Here is a 22,955-nt window from a genome sequence, read left to right as displayed (position 1 = left end):
AAAAGGTTTCAAAATTCTATCAGAATTTAAAAAAAAATATATTTCTGTTACTAAACCTTACTGGAACTTTGAAACAATGCTTGACATTTACAACAACTACTACAAAAAGACAAAAGAACGAGGAGTACTTGTGGCACCTTAGAGACTAACAAATTTATTTGAGCATAAGCTTTCATTGGCTAAAACCCACTTCATCGGATGCAAGCAGTGGAAAATACAGTAGGAAGATATATATACACAGAGGACATGAAAAAAATGGGTGTTGCCATACTAACTATAACGAGAGTAATCAATTAAGTTGGGCTATTGTCAGCAGGAGAAAAAATCTTTTGTAGTGATAATCAGGATGGAATTTTTCTATGTCCTCTGTGTATATATATCTTCCTACTGTATTTTCCATTGCATGCATCCGATGAAGTGGGGTTTAGCCCACGAAAGCTTATGCTCAAATAAATTTGTTAGTCTCTAAGTGTGACCAGTACTCCTCGTTCTTTTTGCCGATACAGACTAACATGGCTACCACTCTGAAACCTACAAAAAGACAGTAATAAATTATAATTTGGCAATTATATAGGGCTTAATATCTTCAAAGTGTTTTGAACATTAAGCCTCATAACAGCTATGAAAGCTTAGGAACTATTATTCTCACATTCTACAGATGGGGCAATAGACCCAGAAGAGTTAAGTGACTTGCCCAAGCCCACATAAGAAGTCAGGGCAGAACCAGGATTAGGTTTCAGAAGTATTCAATTCTCTGTCTTACACTGCTTGCTCCGAGGCCATGTGGCTTGACATATTAGCTGTGTAGGGCCACAGATACAGCAGAACCTCAGAGTTATGAACCCCAGAGATATGAACGGACTGGTCAACCACACACCTCATTTGGCACCAGAAGTATGCAATCAGGCAGCAGCAGAGACCAATAAATAAATAAATAAATAAAGCAAATACAGTACAGTACTGTGTTAAATGTAAACTACTAAAAATAAAGGGAATTAAAAAATAAAAAAGATTTGACAAGGTAAGGAAACCATTTCCTTAAATTAAGATGGTAAAAACTTCTGCATAGTAAAGTTTCAAAGCTGTATTAAGTCAATGTTCAGTTATAAACTTTTGAAAGAACCATAATGTTTTGTTCAGAGTTATGAATGTTTCAGAGTTATGAACAACCTCCATTCCTGAGGTGTTCCTAACTCTGAGGTTCTACTGTAAATAATTTGCCAAATCCTACTGTAAGGAATCGTCTTTTTCACTAATGGGATAAAATAGTGTAACAGTACCCTTTTGGGGGATATCCACACATTACTTGATGCAAAAAGGAAGCTGTTTATAACTACTCTCAAAAATTCAGTATCATTTTTCATTTAGATTTTCTCCAAATGTTTCTACATAATTACCTAGGCTCAAGAGCAATCTGTTTGTCTGTCAAAGTTCCACTGCCCTGTGATGAAACAAAGTCATCTTCATACGAAACAACACTATCTGGAGGGCTCATGGTAGGAAGTAAAGGTCGCAAGATTGGAGATCCTCCATTTGACTTTTCCTCAAATCCTGTGAAAAAGGGGAAAAAAAATCAAATAAAAAAAATAAGACAGTTGATACTAAACGTCATGTAGCTCACATGACAGGCAATGAGGCTGAAGGCCTGAAATACTTCTACTTCCACCAGTACTGAGCAAGAAAGAATGCCTTCCCAAAAGACGCATGCTAAATGAACATGATAGAACTGCCGTTGGATGTCTAATACAAAATATCAACTATATTCTGCCTCTTTTCTATACTGACGTAACAAGCCACTTAGAAAACATTATCTGAACAACATGATGCTTGGGAGTGGAGCCATCTGGAGAGCTAGAGGGAGTAAATTCCATCATCTTTGAAGAATGAAAAAAATAATCAAAAAGGACATAATGTAAACTAACTTGTGGAAAACATTCAGCAGCAAATGACTACAGTACCTGAAGACAAGAGCAAGTGCCTCACAGAGGAGAATTAAGTGCACTGATAAAAGGACAGAATAGCTATGTACAAGAATGGAATGCAATGTCCTGCATGAAAATTCTGGAAAATATGCAACAAGGCACCAAATAGAGCAATTAACACTATAAACTTGCTCACTTAGTAAGAAAGATCTTGCCTATTGATATACCACCAGCGCCTAATCTATGAAGACCAGAGATTGCTACAGAGATCTCAGTTCATTAACTGTCTGTTGTCTGCCAAACTATTTTTCAGAGCTACCACTGGATAAGACAACATATGAAGAGTTGAAGTTAAAAAAGAAAAAAGAAAAAATCTACCCTCTACCAAAGTAACCTATCCCTGGTTGTGCAGCATTATTTCAGTGAGTAAAGAGAATCTGGCATATATACAGTCACTGACATTACTACTTGCAAATAGTATGCATTCCATCTTTCAGGAATAACTGAAATGGGAAGAGAACGGGATGAAATGCGGTTAAAGCTTTGGCACAAAGCTTGAGCCTTTTGTTAGAAATAACTCACTTAAGAAATCGCATCGGTGGGATTGGTGGGTGGATTTGAAATGGAGCTGTGGTAGGAGGAAGCATACTCCCAACCACTGGCTCAGCTCTCCCTGTTGGCTCCACTTGCCCAGCTACATTAAAGAAACCTGAAAAGAAAGAAGAGGGGCAGGACTTACCTTTTTCTCAGCAACAAGACCCTTTTACTATTTAATTAAAAAAAAAAAAAAAAAAGCTTTCCAACCCAAAAGCTGGCAAAGTGGTCTGAAAATAGTTATAGATGCCAAACTGAAAGATGTCCACAACAGCATGCATTTGAAGTATATTTAAAGGGACACTGAGCATATATGGAATTGAGATGAACAGAATGGGGAGGGAAAGAGAAAAATGCAAGTGGCTTACAAAGAAGTAGTAGTTAGGGAGATTTCTATGGAGAAATTGTTTGGTATTGTCAGGGGTGAAGTCAACTATCAAACACATTCTGATCCTCAAACCCAACCCAAGATAGTTAGGTGTAGCATAGTACTTTGCATACGACAAGATACCTGATAAAACCTAAGTATACAATTCTAAAAATATATAAAATTAACTTGTACCACATATAGTTCAATGTTCTAAAATCATGGTAAATACATTTTAAAAATACAATTCACTCCCAAATTAGACTGTGTTGCATTTAACAGTTGAATAGGTCCAACATTCTAATTACCTACACTCTGCAGGAGTGTAGCAACCTAAACACAAAAGCAGTCTTCTGCTTCCAAAAACAATGGAATTCTCTTCATGGAGCAGGAAAAAATAAAATCAGGTCAATCACTTATTACTCAAAACTACATCCATAAAACTTTCCTGTGAATCATAAGAATGGCCATAGCAGATCAGAGCAATGGTCCATCTAGGTCAGTAAATGGTCTTCCGACAAGAGTCAATGCCAGGTGCTTCAGAGGGAATGAACAGAACAGGTAATCGAGTGATTCACCCCGTATCATCCACAACCAGCTTCTGGCAGTCAGAGACTAGGGACATCCAGAGCATGGGATTGCATCCCTGACCATACTGGATAATAGCTACTGATGGACCTATCCTCCATGAACTTATCTAATTCTTTTTTGAATCCAGTTATAGTTTTGGCTTTCACAACATCCCCTGGCAACGAGTTCCAAGGTTGGCTGTGTATTATGTGAAGAAGTACTTCTTTTTGTTTGTTTTAAACCTGCTGCCTATTAATTTCATTGGGTGACCTTGGTTCTTGTGGAATAAATAACACTTCCTCATTCACACTTATGCCTTATTAACAGTTCCTTATTAATCCATCTTCATATTTATTGAGATTCTTGAAAATTGAGTCATCACCAGTGAATTCAACTACAAAATGCAGTCAATATGAAAATTATGAATATACCCAAGATTCCCCTGGTGTAATATTTCCATTTCTTTTCCTTACCTTTTCCATGTAGTTGGTAAGATTTTGCAAATATATTGATGACACTATGTGGACTTCCCTTGGCCAGTTCCTCCCATGGTCCCTTGCTTTGTGTGCCACTTGTCTGTGTGAAAAGTGGTAAATACTTTTCTGCCTCCTTCTGAAACTCTTTTATGGGCTCAAAAGCAGTTCTCTCCCCAACACAGAACTCCTTTTCTTTTAACACCTCAACAATTTTCAAAGGAGACTGCCTACGTTGGTCACCTTCCTCCTCAGAGAGACTCCCCTCACTTAGAAGAGGTCCTTCACTGATTGAATCTGTGCTGGAACCGTGAGGAATTATGCCTTTGTTTTGTCTATAAGCCTGATTTTCAGACACAGTGGAGTCAGTTTGCCTCTTTGATAAATGTCCTAATATTCCTTCAGGTCTGTGACTCACTGGGGATCTCATTCCAAGGCTGACTGCAGCAGTATGAGGCCTGATAGTCTCAGGGAGCTTTTTAAATTCACTAAGGTTGCCCACTCCAGGGAGGTTATCATCAAAGGTTGTATGAGACACACAAGTAACCAACATTTTCTGAATTCTGGCTGAGAAAACATCTTCATTATCCTCTCTCACAGGGGGACTCACAGCCTTAGCCCAGTGTCCATCATCCTTCTTCCCCAGCAGTAGTTGTTCAGAGTTCCACACTGAGCCATAGTTGATGCCAGCCCCAGCTAACTTCTTGGCTTCACTTTCAATTCTGCTAGACAAAGAAGCAGCTGTAGCTTTCAGGGCTTCAATACGATCCAGTTTACTCTTATATTGGCTCGCACCAGGATTTACCAAGAGATCTTGCTGTACAGCAGATGAAGTCAGGTAAGGCTGAGGTGTCAAAGTCAAGGATCCCACAGCTGTGTTGTGGTTCCTCCTGGTTGACAGTACTGAGTCAAAGTCCTTTGGCAAAAGGCCCATCTGCTCCAGATCCAAAAGCTGGGAGAAAAGTCCTCCACTTGAGCCAGCAAGAGGTTGTGGGTGAGAGAGTTGGACTCTTGGGCTCAGTCTATCTGGCTGTATCCACGTAGGCTCCATCAAATCATTTCTAGAATCAAAAGACAAGACTGAAATTTGTGACCAAGTGCAACATTTGTAAAGTACTAACAGCTCATGTGAACTTATATCTTTGCAACAAAAGTGTTTTTCACAGACATCAAAATACAACAATCTTTTGGGAAATAGAAATTATAGATGTACCAAAAATAAAAATGCGCTATACTGTATATACATAAAATATACAGCATATACATACAAAGCATAAACACTCTCTTAAATTGCATTATGTTGACCAGATAATATTCTTTGGTAAGAAAAAGCAAGATTTTTGCAGAAGTTTACAGAAAGCAGTTCAGATGACACCTTGCTTTCCCTGCCACTCCTGTCTTCCAAGCTCAAGAGAATCCTCTCCAGTTTTACTCACATTACCCTTCCAACACTTCATAGCAACTGACACACTGGGCAAGGACTAGACACATTTAGTGTGGAATATAAGCATATTCACAAATGTATAAATAAAATAAAAGACTTTTATTATAGATACCTAAGTTTCCCTAACTAGGGTTCTACAAATGCATTCCTCTTCCAGTGATCCAGTGTCTTGGAATTTCCTTCTTTAATCTTACTAGCACAGTCTGAATATTAGGTTTCCTGAGAAACCCACCAACTAAGTCCTGCTTCTCAACTTACTACATGGCTCTCCAAATAAATTATGTAGCCATTCTAGTCTCCGTTCTTCCCTGTTATTAGCACCCACACCTAGGTATTGCTAAGGCGCTCATCACAGTAGTATATTAATATTGCATTATACAGCAATACCAGTGTAGTATTTGAACTATTACCACTTGAATTTCCTAGCCCTAGCTAAAACTCTTCCTGCCTAAGAGACAAGTATTGCTACACAACAAAACTGAGTTTTAATTTGACCAAGGTAATGAGATACATAAATTTAAGAAACGGTTAAGTGATCACGTAATTAAAGACCAGATCACAGGGCATATGTACAAGGGGACAGAGTTAAGGATGTGTATGTAGTCTTAACAGTCATTTCCTCACTTTTGCTTGTTTCAATGTGCATCCTGAATATTTTGTTAACATAAATTTGATTACATTTATTAAGTGGTGTCCATTAGTTTAAATGTCCAGAAAAGACGACAGTTGATACTCCAAAGGACTTACAAACTAAATTAGACAATATATCAAATGACCAGATGACAGTTCAGTGTCAAAACACTGTGCAGAGATTCCACTCCATGCTGCTTCTGACTTTTGTGAATTAATGAAAAGCGTTACAGAAAATGAGCAAGAGTCTGCTTGCCACACAAGAGGGAGAGAGATTATTTCATGTATGAAGGCAATGGTCGATGGTTATAAATTGAGTATTTTGGAGGAAGCAGAAGGGGGAAATAGGAGCAAGCTGGGGAATAGGAAGAAGTTAGACCAGAGATGCACGCAGAAACAGACTTGCGTGGAGCCCTGAAGGTGAGAATCAAAAGTTGGAACCTCAGTCTGAAAGTGAGGAAGAAAATAATGAGGTGATTCAAATAGAGAATGCAATCTAACTGGCAGATATGGTTATATGATTACTTGTTCTTGCACTGGGGTGATGACAGAGGAAAGACCAGTCCCTGATGCAGAATGCACATCTCTCTGAGATATCTATAGAAGAATAACAGCAGCAGTTGATGTCAATTATATTTTAAATACTATTTATAGATGCTATAATTTTGAGGCAGATTGGCAATCAAAATTTTTTGGTGCATCAGATTCCTGTACAATCTCAAAATAAAAGTTTATTACTGCACGTCAAATATTCCTACTGTCACAGAACACTTTTATATACTAATCACTATAAAAGCAATCGTTTTAGAAGTGTACTATATGTTCTATGGAGAACTAGAAGTCTCCGACTGAAACGTCCATGCCTACTTACCTAACAAGAGGTTGTGGAGGTTCCGACAGGGACATATCACTACTGGAAGATGCACTAGGAGGACGTTCTTGTGCCTTGTTTTCTTTGTCAGATTCCCCAGATGGTTGATATCCAGGCCTGGGCTAGAAATAAAAAGAAGACTCTAAAAGCAAAATTTTCAGAAGCGCCTAACGTGACTGAGGAGCTTAAGTCTCAATAAAGTCAAAGGGACTAGAAGAAACTCAACATTAAAGTTTTACTAGCATGCAAAAATAGAAAAAAGGAAAGGGCATTCAAGATTTTTGTCCCAACAAAACTGACTGGTGGGACACAAGCTTTACTCACACACAGAGCCAGCCAAAGAGGAACCAGGAAAGTTAACAGTAATGACCTGTCATCTAACAACCATGTTTCACATTCAGCCTCAAATAGCAATGAGTTGAATGACCTCAGTAGTCACAGCTCTGCCAAAGTAAGCTGAACTGAAGCCCCTCATTCAGTCTGAGGAGTTTTACTATATGCATTTCTTAAGTTTCAATCATTGTATCAGTTAATCAATACATTAAACTCAGATGCTAGTTAGAATTACGAGAGACTGAACTTCCATTCACTATTATTGTGTGTCTTGCTGATGCGAGGAGATTCTGCAGTTTCTGTCTTGTGGGCAATAAAATTTTGGTTTTTAGTATAGATCATTGTTTTCATAGGTATAATCTGCTTCTTTCCTTAACTGCTACCTTAATAAAGATAATTCAGGACCTTCCTAAGTATTCTACCCTCTATTTCTATGCCTATCTTTAAAATACTGAGGTAGTGAAACTGCCATACCTGCATTTCCTGCGCAACAGGGAGCTGAGAAGTTTCCTCTAGCAAAGTGTGTTCCAGCAACAGTTTAGAATAGGTTTCCTGTAGTCGCCTAGCTGCTGAAGGTTCAGAAGTTGGCATGTTCTTTGCCTTAGCAAAAGCCTCTCTCTGTTTCTTGTAAAGCTCTTGAAGTCGTTTGTTCTTCCGCTCTGTTGCCTCTTTCTGTGCCTTCTTCTCTTCATTCTGCCTCCTCTTCCTCTCCTCTTGCTGTCTAATAATGTACTGGCGAACCTCATCTGTGTCATAGTGACGTTTCTTGGAGATAACTTGAGGTTCTTCACTTGCAGCTAACTTGTCTGGTTTCCTTTTTGTTGGACTGTGGCTCCTGGCACCTTGTGTAGGCAGTGCAGATTTCTGACTGTGCCTTTCCCCATCTTTCTCTTGCTTTGTACTTGGAATCACTGAGTCCAACTGCAGATCATCAAGAATTCCACGTATCTCTATGGGCAGAAAGTCCTTATTTAAGGAGGTATGGTCTTCATCTTGTTTACTATCTGGAAGAGTAGAGTCCAATTTCTTCAAGTTACTCTCAGACTGTACTTTACTCCTTGACCATTCAGAACTTCTTGGACAGGTTTTGTGGGTAACATCCAGTCTGGTATCTGACCCTGTCCTTCCAATAGGGCCTGCTAAAGAATGAAAGGTGTCAGATGCTACATCTAAACATTTTGAATGGGAAAGAAAGGTGAGGAGGGGAGATTTTCTTTGTTTCAAACCAATCACATAAAAATGGTCAATAACTGAAGAGCATAAAAAGTAAGGAGATGAACTAGTATTCTCTTGTCAGTTCCACTTGAAAGAGAAAACATCCTGTTTTATATATCAAAAGCACTGTACTAAAAAGCTTTGATATATAAAGCAAAGATCTGGGAAGTAGAAGCCACCACTGAAATATCTGCAAAAATTGTAATGTACCAAGCAGAGCCAATGATGTCCAAAGCTCTTATACATATTAGTACTAATTAGAAATGGATAGGCTGTAGCCAGGACACTGGTACCAAATGCACATATTTTAATAGTTTCCATTAACACTACTATAGTTAAGGATCTATCAGTTTATAATTAAATCCCTTCCATACAGCTTTACAAATATGCTGTAAAGTTTGCTTCAGAATGAAACTAGACATTGGGCAAAGAAATGATTACAAGTGCAATTTTTCTTCCAAATTTGATGTGAAATGTGTACATTGTTAGAATACCCAAAGAATCTTGCAAGTTTTATAGTCTTTTCTTTACAATTTTTGAAATCAAAATGGCCACATTAAATTGTATGGACCATAGTGTCAATCCATATAGAGCTATATGAGCTATTATATTAATCTTAAGTAAAAATATAGATTTGCCACATTGGATTGGACTATAGCCATTAAGACCAAAGGTGGCCAAAATTTGCTGCTTCAAAGGAAAGAAGAATTCTTGTAATACACTATTACAACCCTCTAACATTGGAAAAAATCCTTCTTGATCTCTACAGTGAATTGTGTGTCATGAAGCTTTGGAATTACTCTTCTCTTAACACCATAACTATAAATGTGAAAATCTGAGAGTTCAAGAATTTTGTTTTTGCTATAAGATGCAGATCAGAATTTACCTCCAAGTTTACAACCAGGGTTCTTAACTATCGCAAGGGTTACAAAAATGTATAACTGATCCATAATAAAACACAACTGCAGATCTTAGACTACAACCCTAGACTTATCTATACACACAAGTTTCACCGGTTTTAATTTTAGGTGTAATGTTGCACCAAATTAGCTAAACCACTGCAACTTTGTGTGAACACTTACATCAGTACACAAAGTTGCAAACTGGTGCAACACCACTCTTTTTTAATTCAAAACACAGATTAATTTTCTTCCAAATTTGCAGAAACCCTCTTTGCCTTAAAAGCAAAAAAAACAAACAAAAAACTCCACACCTGGTTACTTATCTTACAGTATCTGTGGCTCTCCAAGATGTTTTCGTCTGTGCGGATCCCACTCCAGGTGCCCAACGCAGAGCCTTGATCTTTGGAAAAAGCAGTGTCCACTGGGGCCGGGTGCCTGCATCCTGAATGTCCTCACACTCTCCCTTGTCCCTTACCCACACATAAGGGCATATAGGGCATAGCAGTTGCAACTCTCCCTCAGTTCCCTGGCTAATTCAGAGAACTCCAAAAAAGTGGGGAATTGAGGTTGGATCGTGGAGTGGGATCCACACAGATAATGACATCTTGAAAAAGCAGTTACTATAAAGGTAAATAACCACTTTTTCTTAATCAAACATATCCATGTGGATCCCACTCCAAGTGACTGATAAGCAGTGCTCCATCTGGAGGTGGTATAAAGGAGTCTGAACTGCCACTAAAGAATGGTTATAATACCGCAGTCCAGAACTTGGCATCTGATCCTGCAGTCAGATCAAGGGAGCCCTCAAGGGGTGCATGTAGCAGACTTACAAATGTCAGATATGAGGAGGTTTCTGAAACAAGAAAAGGAAGCAGTTTATGCTCCAGTGGAATATGCTTTAACCTTTGAAGGAAGAGGTATCTCAGCCATACGGTAGCAAACTGATGCGCTGAGTAACCCATTTTGATACTCTCTGGGAGGAGATGATTTAGCCCTTCAGGTCACTGGAGAAAAGGCAATAAAAAGACTGGAGGACAGTCAAAGGATTTGTCCTGAAAGGGTAGTATAATAAAGCCCTTGAAACATCAAGGCCTGGAGTTTCTTTTCCCTGGGAACAAAATGGAGTTTAGGAAAGAAAATAGGTAAATTGATGGACCAGTTTAAATTAAATCCGGACATTAGAAAAACCTCAGATGAGGTGTCAACATCATCTTGCCTCTGCAAAACGTGGTGTAAGGAAGATCAACCACAAGAGCGTGGAGTTTGCTGATTTTACTGGCTGATGTGATGGGATTAAAAAGACTGTCAAGAGAATGAGAGATGGTGGAAAGAGCATACTAAAAGGTGCTCCAAGAGTGGCATCATGAGGTTTGCAAGGATGATATTAAGATTCTATGCAGGAGAGAGTTCTCTGACTATAAGGTAAGTATGCAGCAACCCCTTTAGAAATCTGGATACCACAGGATAAAAAAAAATGAATATGACTGGACAAGTGCATGACATGCAGCGAATGCTGCACGGCTGCTTGTAAGGTAATTGAAAAAAGTCCAGAATGTTTCAAATATATGATATAGTCAAGGATCTTTCGTATAGAAGCTTTCAGCAAGTCAAAATTGTGCTGAGCTACTCAAGTTGACATTTTTTTTCCATTTATAGAAAAAAGGCCTCCTCGTGGAGGGATTTCTGCTTTGGAATAGGATCTTGTAGAGAGCTGTCTCAGTCAGCAGCACTCAACAAGCCTACATCCAGACTATCTGATACAGTGACCCTTGGCCTTGATGTAGTATCTGACCTTGATCCTGCAATACTAGGCTTGGCAGGATTAAATTTTAATTGCTAACTATCGGTAAACGTTAATTTTCAGCTGACACACTGAAATCAATGAAAAAAATAGCAATTAGTAACAGCCAGTGTGCCTACTGGGATCAGATATCACCAGCCCTGCAACCATGGAGGGAGCACCCTGCAGCCAGTCCCCTGCAACCCTGCTGTCACAGGAGTACATGAGTGGATAAGAGACAGCGGAGCTGCAGAGGGCTCCGTGAGCTGCCTCAGGGTTGGTGACACCCGATACTTACAGGCACAAGGCACAGAAAGAGGCTGAGGTCCTGGCATGGCAGAGCAGAGACCCCTGACCAGGGCTGCAAGGAGGAGGAGCCCCCAACAGCAGGGGAGGTCACCCCACTGCTGAATGGCTCCTGCAACAATGCAGGGAGCCATCTGCAGCCCACTATCATGGACCCACTCCCTCTCACCAGCTGGGAATGCCGGGGGTCTCTGGTCTGCCCATCCAGGATTGCAGCCATCTCTGCACCGTGTCCCTGCAGGGATTGGGTGTCAGTGGCCATGCAGGGAGACCTCTGCTGCTCCACTGTCACAGGAGTGAGGTGCCATGATAGTGCAGTTGAAGAGGGCTCCCTGCATGGCCACGGGGCCAGTGACACCCGATCCCTGAAGGAACAAAAAGTGTCAGGGAGGCTGCAGTTGTCACAGAATCATAGGTTTCAGAGTAGCAGCCGTGTTAGTCTGTATCCACAAAAAGAACAGGAGTACTTGTGGCACCTTGGAGACTAACAAACTTATTAGAGCATAAGCTTTCGTGGACTACAGCCCACTTCTTCGGATGCATATAGAGTGGAATAAATATTGAGGAGATATATATACACACACATACAGAGAGCATGAACAGGTGGGAGTTGTCTTACCAACTCTGAGAGGCCAATTAAGTAAGAGAAAAAAAGCTTTTGAAGTGATAATCAAGATAGCCCAGTACAGACAGTTTGATAAGAAGTGTGAGAATACTTACAAGGGGAGATAGATTCAATGTTTGTAATGGCTCAGCCATTCCCAGTCCTTATTCAATCCTGAGTTGATTGTGTCTAGTTTGCATATCAATTCCAGTTCAGCAGTCTCTCGTTGGAGTCTGTTTTTGAAGTTTTTCTTTTGTAAGATAGCCACCCGCAGGTCTGACATTGAATGGCCAGACAGGTTAAAGTGTTCTCCCACTGATTTTTGAGTATTATGATTCCTGATGTCAGATTTGTGTCCATTAATTCTTTTGCGTAGAGACTGTCCGGTTTGGCCAATGTACATGGCAGAGGGGCATTGCTGGCACATGATGGCATATATCACATTGGTAGATGTGCAGGTGAACGAGCCCCTGATGGTATGGCTGATGTGATTAGGTCCTATGATGATGTCACTTGAATAGATATGTGGACAGAGTTGGCATCGGGCTTTGTTACAAGGATAGGTTCCTGGATCAGTGGTTTTGTTCAGTGATGTGTGGTTGCTGGTCATTATTTGCTTTAGGTTGGGGGCGCTGTCTGTAAGTGAGGACAGGTCTGTCTCTCAAGATCTGTGAGAGTAAAGGATCATCTTTCAGGATAGGTTGTAGATCTCTGATGATGCGCTGGAGAGGTTTTAGTTGGGGGCTGAAGGCGGCAGCTAGTGGTGTTCTGTTATTTTCTTTGTTGGGCCTGTCTTGTAGGAGGTGACTTCTGGGTACTCGTCTGGCTCTGTCAATCTGTTTTTCACTTCAGCAGGTGGGTACTGTAGTTTTAAGAATGCTTGATAGAGATCTTGTAGGTGCTTGTCTCTATCCGAGGGATTGGAGCAAATGCGGTTATATCTTAGAGCTTGGCTGTAGACAATGGATCGTGTGGTGTGTCCTGGATGGAAGCTGGAGGCATGTAGGTAAGTATAGCGGTCAGTAGGTTTCCGGTATAGGGTGGTATTTATGTGACCATCGCTTATTAGCACAGTAGTGTCCAGGAAATGGACCGCTTGTGTGGATTGATCTAGGCTGAGGTTGATGGTGGGATGGAAATTATTGAAATCATGGTGGAATTCCTCAAGGGCTTCTTTTCCATGGGTCCAGATGATGAAGATGTCATCAATGTAGCGTAAGTAGAGTAGGGGCGTTAGGGGACGAGAGCTAAGGAAGCGTTGTTCTAAGTCAGCCATAAAAATGTTGGCATACTGTGGAGCCATGCGGGTATCCATAGCAGTGCCGCTGACTTGAAGGTATAAGTTGTCCCCAAATCTGAAATGGTTGTGGGTGAGGACAAAGTCACAAAGCTCATCCACCAGGTGTGCTGTAGCCTCATCAAGGATACAGTTCCTGACAGCTTGTAGTCCATCTTTGTGTGGAATATTGGTGTAGAGGGCTTCTACGTCCATAGTGGCCAGGATGGTGTTTTCTGGAAGATCACCGATGGATTGTAGTTTCCTCAGGAAGTCAGTGGTGTCTCGAAGATAGCTGGGAGTGCTGGTAGTGTAGGGTCTGAGGAGAGTCCACATAACCAGACAAGCCTGATATTAGGGTGCCAATGCCTGAGATGATGGGGCGTCCAGGATTTCCAGGTTTATGGATCTTGGGTAGCAAATAGAATACCCCTGGTCGGGGTTCTAGGCATGTGTCTGTACAGATTTGTTCCTGTGCTTTGTCAGGGAGTTTTTTTAGCAGATGGTGTAGTTTCTTTAGGTAATCCTCAGTGGGATCAGAGGATAATGGCCTGTAGAATGTGGTGTTAGAGAGCTGTCTAGCAGCCTCTTGGTCATATTCCAATTTATTCATGATGACAACAGCACCTCCTTTGTCAGCCTTTTTGATTATGATGATTATGATAGAATCATAGAATATCAGGGTTGGAAGGGACCTCAGGAGGTCATCTAGTCCAACCCCCTGCTGAAAGCAGGACCAATCCCCAGTAAGATATTTACCCCAGTACCCTAAATGGCCCCCTCAAGGATTGAACTCTCAACCCTGGGTTTAGCAAGCCAATGCTCAAACCCCTGAGCTATCCCTCCCCCCCAGTGGAAGAGACCCCCCAGCCAGGATTGCAAGGATGAGGACAAGCTCCTGGCTATAGGGGAAGTCACTGCACTGCTGAGAATTTCCTGTCTGGGAATGGCTCCCACACTCCCAGCTGGTGAGTGGGGCTGGTGAGACTTAATCCTGACAGGCATAAGGTGTGGGAAAGACTGCGGTCCTGACCCAGCAGAGCAGAGACCCCCGGCCAGAACTGCAAGAAGGAGTCCTCTCCCCAGTCGCAGAGGAAGTCACCCAGCTGCTGAATGATTTCATCCCCTGGCTGGAGCCATGCAGCAGCGGGGTGATCTCCCCCACAGCCGAGAACTTGTCCTTCTTGAGGCTCTGAAGGTCTCTGCTATGCCCTTCTTGGACCCCCGCCTTTCCTGTACCTTGTGACTGCTGGGATTCACTGTCACCAGTCCCATGGTCGTGCAGAGAGCACTCTGCAGCTCTGCTGTCATGGACCTGCTCACTTACTCACCAGTCAGGAGCATGGACGCTGTCCCCGGGCAGGAACTGTTCAGCTGCAGGGTGGCCTCCACCATGGCCAAGGGCTTGTTGTCCTCCTTACAGTCCTGGCTGTAGAGGGCTCTGCTCTACCCAGCCAGGGTGACCGCCCCCCCCCCTCCGCACCACATCTTGTGCCCTAGTGTCTTGGGCCCCTCAGCAGCTTATCACTGTCAGCACTGTCCTAACTCTAACTTCAACCTTCCCCCACAACCATCAAAATAAAAATAGTTAATAGAAAAATATCTTTAAAATAAAAATGTATATAAATCATCTAAATTAGAAAAAACAAAAATGGAGTTCTGCCAAGCCCAACTATATCTGGGCAGTCTGGAAGTGGAATGGGAGGCTAAGCAGATGTCTGGGGAAGGTCTATCAACCAGAACTGTATTGACTTGTATGGGACCATCAGGACTAATGAGAGAGACTCTGTCTCATCTGATCTTGCATGTCATTCTGGGAATCATGGGAATTGGTGAGAATGCGTATATGAGACCTTGATCCAACAGTATGAGACTGGCATCTTGCCTCCCCAGAATAAAGGCTGGACATTTCAGATGATCTTTGGTGACAAACAAGTCTATGACAGGATTTCCCCTCTAGTGAAAAAAATCAGCTTGATAAAGCTCTTCAGAGACCACTCGTAGTTGGTGATGAATTGTGTGTTTAGTAGTCTGCTAAACTTTGCTGACTCCTGCGAGATGGAGACATGTTACCTGGGTTGTTGGCACAATGTCCATAACTCGATAGCTTCTTGACATGGGGGTGATAAGCAGGTGCAGATGCACCTGCATATGTGTTGACTGTATGAATCTGTACTGTGGAATTCAATAGGACAGTCTGGAATGCCATGGAAGTTAATTTAATTGCTTGTAGCTTCAGAACATTTATGTGAAGAGTTATTTTCTTTTGAGATCAAATCCTTTGTATCTAGAGGTGGTCCAAGTGAACACACCAACCTGCTCATGATGTGTCAGTGATCAGCATCTTTGCAGGAGTTAGAGAGAAGAGAACCCATTTTGGAAATTCTTGGGGTTGGACCACCAGTTCAGTGCTGATGGGACCACAGTTCCCATGCTAATTTGATCTCTTGTAGGACAATACACCAACTTTAACCAGGCTTGTAAAGGTGCACGTGAAGTTTGGCAAGAAGCGTCATGTAAGTGCAGAGTGACGGGGCCTAGAAATCCGAGACAGCTCCATACCGTGTATGCTGGATTCAGTTTAATACTGGTGATTATTGACTGAAGGAACTGAAATCGGTCTTCAGAAAGATATGACATCACCAATTTGGAGTCAGTCAAGACTTCTCTATTAATTCTTTTGCCTGTGATGGGATGGGAGACTATTTGTCATAGTTCACTAAAAGGCCCATTTGAGTGAACAAGTGAAGGACATAGTTCAAAGCTGCAGTAAGCTCCTGATGGGATAAGCCAATCATCTAGATATGCATAGACATGGATGCCTTGTCTAGCCAGCTTCTGAGGTATCAATGGATGCTGGTAGCAATGTTTTGGATACTAGCTGGGGCTTCCTTAATGATATCTTTCAGCTCCTTTCTGGCATCTTGTGGGAGCCTGGATATGTAAGGAGACACCCTATCCCATACAAGGTAATTACATTTTTCAGATAGGATCTGTTAATTGACAAATCATAACTGTAGTGAGGCTGATGAATAGGCCATTCTCCAAAATGAGCTCAGTTTCTCGGGATATCGCTCACCTTAGATTTTCAAGCACAGGAGAGACCACCAAAGAACTTGGTGTCAGAGGAATATAAAACTGCTCTTACCCCTTTTAGGATAGCTGGCAGTGTTTCTCTGCTCTGTTAGCCATAGGAGATAGAGTAGCTGGTGTTTGCCACAAGGTCTTAGCAAGATCCAGGAGGTCCTTGTTGACAGGTTGTACTATCCTAGCAGGAGCAGATGAGTGCAGAATATCAAAAAGCTTGTGAGATCCTTTTTTTAATTTTTCTTTTTAAAGTGATAGACGTTTCAATGTCAAGTGTCTTGGCAATTCTGGGGCACAGGTCCCGAAACTTTTGAAGTCATCAGATTCTAGTACAAGGGTTGAAGAAATAGCTTTGGGTGGGGAAAGAAGACAATGTGTGCCTGAAATGCAAAGGATTTTGCTCCTCAGGTTCTCTGGTGTCTGTTCCTCCTCAGCCACTTGCTCACTCATCTCTCTCAAATGATAGTGATCTGGGCATAGAAGTGGAGGGGAAACAGAGATCTACTCTACTTCCTAGAATGGTAGGAAGGTCTCCTGGATGTCCAGGACCGAGATCCCCGATATGCACAATCCCATGATGGCACACTGTATTGGTAAGACTGGGTCAGATCGGGTTGACCAGGCCACTTGTATGCCTGTGATGGATGTGTGTGTAGGAGCTCTAAAGGAAGAGCTTCTTGTTTGTAGTGATATAATGATCTGAGGTGAGAAAACTCCTTGCTCGACACAGAAGAAAGAGTGTGCTCCAGTGAGGAGGACAACAAAGAAACAGTCAAGGGACAGTTTGACCTCTGGAGAGATCTTGATGCCAAGAAGTCAAAATTATGCACTGGTGCCAATTATGAAAGTCTTAGTACCAAAAACATCACCGGGCACAAGATAGTCTCCTCCAGTAAAAAAATCATCAGGCACCGTTAGGAATTCCATAGATGGTGCTGATATTGAAGCTGCCACCTGTGTCAATGCCTGTGCCAATGGTATTGTAAGCACTGGTACCACATGAGGCTAATACTTCTTCAGCACCAAGCTGAAGGTTGAGCCAGCATCACTTACTCCTCCTGTGATGGGCAGAGGCATAGTGATTTGTTCCCTGGAGAACTGATGGTAGGGCCCTTCTTTACAAAAAGATAGGAACTGGTGCCAGGAGCCATGTCTGTCTCTATATTTGGGTCTTTCGTCTCACAGAAGACACTGCACCAGTCTTCAGTGCCAGCATGGACTTTGGTGCCGGAGCCTTGCCTGATGCCAAGGATTTTTTGTTGATATCCATTTTGGGAGTCATGTGTTGAGTAGCAGGGGCACTAGCAGATTAGAACTTAACAGTGGTCGGATCTGTCTTAGAAGTTGATCCTCCATCGTCGGGGTCTGAAGTGACCCTATACACTGTTTGAGGCAGTGAAACTTTATACAGGCTTCCCTGAATTTCCATGTCCTCGTGGAAAAAGGTCCAGCACAGCAAACATCAACCTGGAATGTGGCTCTCACCAAGGCAGAATAAACGGTGGCTGTGGCCAATAATGAGAGGGATTAAGCCATCCAGAAAAGACGTGGTTTGCAGTCTGAAGACTTTGAATCTGCCATTTTGGTACAGAAAGAGGCGCCTTTGCTTTTTTTAAGAGACAATCCAAACAGAAAAATAAGAAATAAAGAATAACAGAGGGTAGAAAGGGAAAAATTAGCCCTGAGTTAAGGGGAGAAGGAACAATAAGGGGTAGCAGACAAATGCTACTAGTTCTGTCTCACTGCCAGGGCTGGTAAGAGGGAACAGAGGGACTGTACAGCTGCTGTACCCTTTATGCTTTTGAGGTGGGAAAAGGGAGGCACAAGGGCATGGAAGGTGCAGACACAGCTCCAGTGGACACAGCTATTCAAAAAGATTCTGGTCTCACATTCATATACACCTGCAGTGGAATTCACAAGACACAAAGAACTGACAATTTTCAGGCCAAACTAGTTTTCCAAGTCAAAGTCATAAGAGATAAAAATAGGGCTTTATAACAAAACCAGATTGAGTTGCAATCTTAACTGCTGCATATTCCTAATAAAGTAGGAGCCTCCACAAATCTTAGAAGTATGCAAAGTTGTTAAATAAAAAATTAAAACCAACAGAAAAAGCTAGTGTTAAATATAGCACAGCTTACGAGATTTAGTAGCCCTCTCCCTTCCATTTCTGTCACTGGATGTTGCTCTTTTGTGCTGCTGCTCTACTTTAGGTGCTGGACCCAGTATCTTTTTCACTAGCTTTTGTCCATCCCGCCAGGAAGATGTACTTATCAGATGGCTTCCACCTAAACAAAGAGCAAATAATGAAGTACTGCATGTATTTTCCAGTGTATCTTGAATGTACCTAGTACTTAACATAACCCTTCTACTTATTATTACACTAAGAACTATCACTATATTCCAAACAAATGGTGCTACTTCAGTTGCACAACCCAGGCCTAATAAATAGCCTCGAAGCATAAAAGTATATAAAGGCTGAGGTATAATGCTTATTACCAAGGTACAGCACAAAGTAAAAACCCAAAGCATCTTGCAGTAACTTGTATCCCTACCAAAAACTGTAGAAGTAACAGTCCTGTGCTGACCTAAAAGATTTGAAGACAAGTGTTAGTGAAAATAAAGAGACAGAGAATCTGTAGAAGACTGTGAGGTTGAGAAAAGAGGCTTTGTATCTTGAGTGGGGGGTAGGAAAATGAGAAAGCAGAGCAGAAATAGAATGAGAGAGAAAATTTTCAGAGTGACGAGAATAAAAGGAGGCCCAGAATGGGAGGTGGTGGGGGGGAATGAATGGTTCATTTTTAAGTACTGAGGCTAAATGAGCATCAATTTAGTTTACAGAAAGGACTTTAGAAAGCAATAGCATTTTTAAGAGCAAATTTGCTGCTGAAATAGATGGCTCTTACGAATGTACAAATGTGAATCAACAACAGTCCTGAGCTATGCAAATCCACTGGATTCTAGCAAGGACTTCTGTGAAGGGGAAGTTTAAAGAGTTAAGACACTATCTTAATGGTTTATGCATTGCTTAGGAACAGAATGCAGTTATAAAGGGTTACATCACAATTTTTTTTCAAACATGCATTAATATTATTCAATGATCCTATATCAGATCAGAGGCTGGCAGATCTGGCACAAAGGTATCTTCACTGAATGCTTATAAGTTAAACATGTAAATTCATCTGACTAGTTTTTCTTCCCATTAGCTTCCCACACAATATTTAATGATCTTTTGAAGTAAAGCACCAAGATCCTTGGATGAAAAGTATATATATAAGTGCAAAGCAGTACACTAATTATTTAATTTGGGCCCTTTATCACTTTAATCTCTGCTGAGAAACACCTAATTTGCAGGTAATTAATAATCAGGTCAATTTGTCTCTCTCTTAGTTGGGATTTCCAACCATATATGTTCATACACTAGAGCAGGCCTGCACAACATGCGGCCCGCGTGGGCTCACTGTGCGGCCCGCGGGGGTTGAGTAAATGGGCTCATTGTGCGGCCCGCAGGGGGGGGGGGGGAAGACAGTAGGCAAGCGGCAGGTGAGGGAGGGGGCTGAGGAGGCGAGTGGGCGGGCAGTGGCGGGGGGGCAGGTGAACCGGCGAGCCGGAGGGGTGGGGCGCTGAGGAGGCAAGCGAGCAGGCAGTGGCGGGGGGTGAGTAGGCGAGCCGGGTGAGGGGGGCTGAGGAGGCGAGTGGTGAGTCAGTGGCTGACCTGTTCTACTGATCTGGTCTGGCTCCCATCCCCTCTCCCAGGGCCAGCACGAGCAAAACAAGCAGGTGCTTGGGGCGGCACATTTCTAGGGGCGGCATTCTGGCGCCGGCCATCACAGGTGCCGACTCCGGGATATGGGGAAAAAGTGCCCTTGCCGCCCCAGCTTGCCTCTGCTCTGCCTCCGCCTGCTCCCCTGAGCACGCTGCCGCCGCTTCGCTTTTACCCTCTCCCTCCCAGGCTTGCCACGTGTGAAACCGCTATTTCGCGCAGCAAGGCTGGGAGGGAGGAGAAGCCGAGCGGTGGGCGCTCGGGGGAGGCGGTGGTGGTGGAGCGGAGGTGAGCTGGAGCGGGGAGTGGTTCCTCTACCCCCACCCATTACTTCCTGCGCCCCCCCACCCTAGTTCACCTTTGCTCTGCCTGCTCCCCTCAACGTGCTGCTGCTCCGCTTCTCCCTCCTCCCTCGCCTGAGAGGGAGGGGGGAGAAGCAGAGCGGCGGCACACCCGGGGGAGCAGGCAGAGCGGAGGTGAGCTAGGGCGGGAGGTCACAGGGGGCCCACAGGAAGCAAGGGGGGGGGAGAAAGGCGGCACGCCGGGGTAGGAGGCGGTGCTGGGGATTTGGGGAAAGGGTGGAGTTGGGGTGGGGCCGGGGGCAGAAGGGCACGAAAAAGAAAGGGGAGGCGGCCAAAAAATTTTTTGCTTGGGGCGGCAAAAATCCTAGAGCCGGCCCTGTCCTCTCCAAGGGTTGCAGCTGTCTGGAGGTGCCTGCCTTCCTCATTCACACCTCATTCATTCACAGGGCAATTGATTACAAAGTGGGGGGGAAGATCTTATTCTACTTCTAGCAAAAAGACATTTTTCTTTTACCTTAATTATACTACCTTAGGGGCCTGCTATAACATATTACCGAGGTTCAATACTGCTATTTCGGTGGGGCGGCACTGAGGAAGGAGGGTTTGTTTCCGCGGGGCAGGTGGCGCGCCGGGGGGGTGAGGGGGCATGTGTTTCGGCGGCGCTGGGGGGTTGTTTCCATGGGGCGGGTGGCGCTGGGGGGGGAGTTGTGTTTCAGGGGGGCTGGGGGGCGCTGCGGGGGGAGTTGGCGACGCTCGGGGGGGGGGGGGGGGGGGTTCGGCCCTCAGCTGTTTCCTTTGGAATAATATGGCCTTTGCCGCTTTACGAGTTGTGCAGGCCTGCACTAGAGCATGAGCATAGTTTAAAAACTAGACATAAATAAATAGGCATATCAGCCTACTGGCCCTACAGGGCTCTGAGAAGCCTAGACATTGAATCTAACTAAATTAAAAAAACTAAACCCAACACAGCAGATCTACTATGTTCTGACATTCAATATCTTCAATGCTCCTTTAATGAAAGCAGTAGACCTCTAAGATAAAAGGTTGAAAAGACACCATTTCAGTGGCTACTTATATTGTAAACTATGCAAGTGCTTTATGACCCTGTCACTTGAAATTGAAACAGGTTACCATGAACCTTTTTAAATAGATGCACCAGCCAAAGAGATTCTCTTGCCCAACTTGCTGCTCTCAATTATTTCTATACCCCTCCACAAAGCCAGAAGGAAGAGCTCATCTTCTATTTCAGGTCAGCTGTCTACACTAAAAGAAGCTAACAAAGCAGAATATGAGCTGCAGTTATTTATAGTACTTGGCTGTGTTATGCATTCTGTTTTACTGCAGTGACTGAAGGGAGAGGGAACATGATTACAGATATAACATTGAGCCAGCTCTGATGCCTCTCCTCTAAGAATTTCAGCACAAAAACATGAGGAGAATTATGTAGTCCAATACAGAGATAGGTGCAGCTGGATAACACCACAAAATCAACATGGTTACTGAGTTCAACTGCCTCTGTGCTACTCCCCCTTTCTGGACTAATGGTATGGTCACAAATATTTTATGGAAAACTCTTAATTATTTTTCTTTTCAAGGAGACATTTGATTCCATTCTTAATCCAGGCTATCCTTTCAACTTTGTCTGGGAAATTCTTCCTCAGATTCCCAAATAAAACCAACTGAAGGTAGCAGCAGCTCTAAAATTCAAGCTACTTTAAAGACGAATCCAAAACACACAACTTCTGTTAGAGTTTTGATAACTCTACCTGCATCTGAAGAAGTGAGGTTCTTACCCAGGAAAGCTTATGCTCCCAATACTTCTGTTAGTCTTAAAGGTGCCACAGGACCCTCTGTTGCTTTCTACAGATTCAGACTAACACGGCTACCCCTCTGATACTTGACTACTTTCTATGTTAGGGAGGAGGTTTAGCCATTCACAGTTCCTGAACATGAATTCAACAGAGCACAAAGAAAGAGCTTATATCTAACATTTACTTTCAATACCAGTTTCAACTATTGGCCATCATCACTAAAATGAGACATTTACACACCGCTCTCCTAAGTACTATATACTGAGTGCACAAGTTCTATATTGTGCCACATTAACTTTTACTCCCAAAGAGTTTCGGGAACATAAATTTGTATATGGCTTAACTTTATAAGCCTAGTTAAAGAAAAAGGAGCTAACTACAGACCACAGTACATTCTGAGGTTAAATATGCAAAAATAAATGCCTTATGCATTTTTTAAGCTATGTTAGTATATTGATTGGGTTGATCCTGATGATTGCTTATTTGACATGAAAGTTCAATTCAAAAATAATTCTATCTGAAAGGTTTTCCATTTACTTTTATTACTTATAATACCAAAGATTAGTACAACTTAAAGGAAAAATGTCTCCCTTCATTTTTTTAGTTGGGGTACAGGAAAAGCAATGGAGAAGGAAGTTGTTCCCCTCCACCTCCCAATTCCCTCCACAGACCTGGACCTGTACACAGGAAGGGAGGGAGGGGGGA

At 42.7% G+C, this 22,955-nt stretch overlaps 1 protein-coding gene across 5 annotated transcripts in view; it reads right to left on the bottom strand.

The window, feature by feature from the left end:
* CEP350 (centrosomal protein 350) overlaps positions 1-22,955 on the bottom strand; it is a 140,813-nt gene that overhangs the window by 90,520 nt on the left and 27,338 nt on the right. For 4 of the 5 annotated variants that reach the window (XM_054037450.1, XM_054037454.1, XM_054037453.1 and 1 more), the window contains 5 exons: positions 18,516-18,662; positions 7,679-8,343; positions 6,872-6,993; positions 3,927-4,987; positions 1,398-1,551 (listed from right to left, as the gene is read on the bottom strand). In XM_054037450.1, the coding sequence (XP_053893425.1) occupies positions 1,398-1,551; positions 3,927-4,987; positions 6,872-6,993; positions 7,679-8,343; positions 18,516-18,662 (2,149 nt within the window). The remainder of the gene's footprint in view (positions 1-1,397; positions 1,552-3,926; positions 4,988-6,871; positions 6,994-7,678; positions 8,344-18,515; positions 18,663-22,955) is intronic. The other variant, XM_054037451.1, reaches the window with a different exon arrangement.

The sequence above is a fragment of the Malaclemys terrapin genome, chromosome 8 (assembly GCF_027887155.1).
Source record: "Malaclemys terrapin pileata isolate rMalTer1 chromosome 8, rMalTer1.hap1, whole genome shotgun sequence".
Lineage (NCBI taxonomy): Eukaryota > Metazoa > Chordata > Testudines > Emydidae > Malaclemys > Malaclemys terrapin.
The sequence above is the reverse complement of the archived record's forward strand: the minus strand, read 5'-3'. Positions and strand labels throughout refer to the sequence as shown.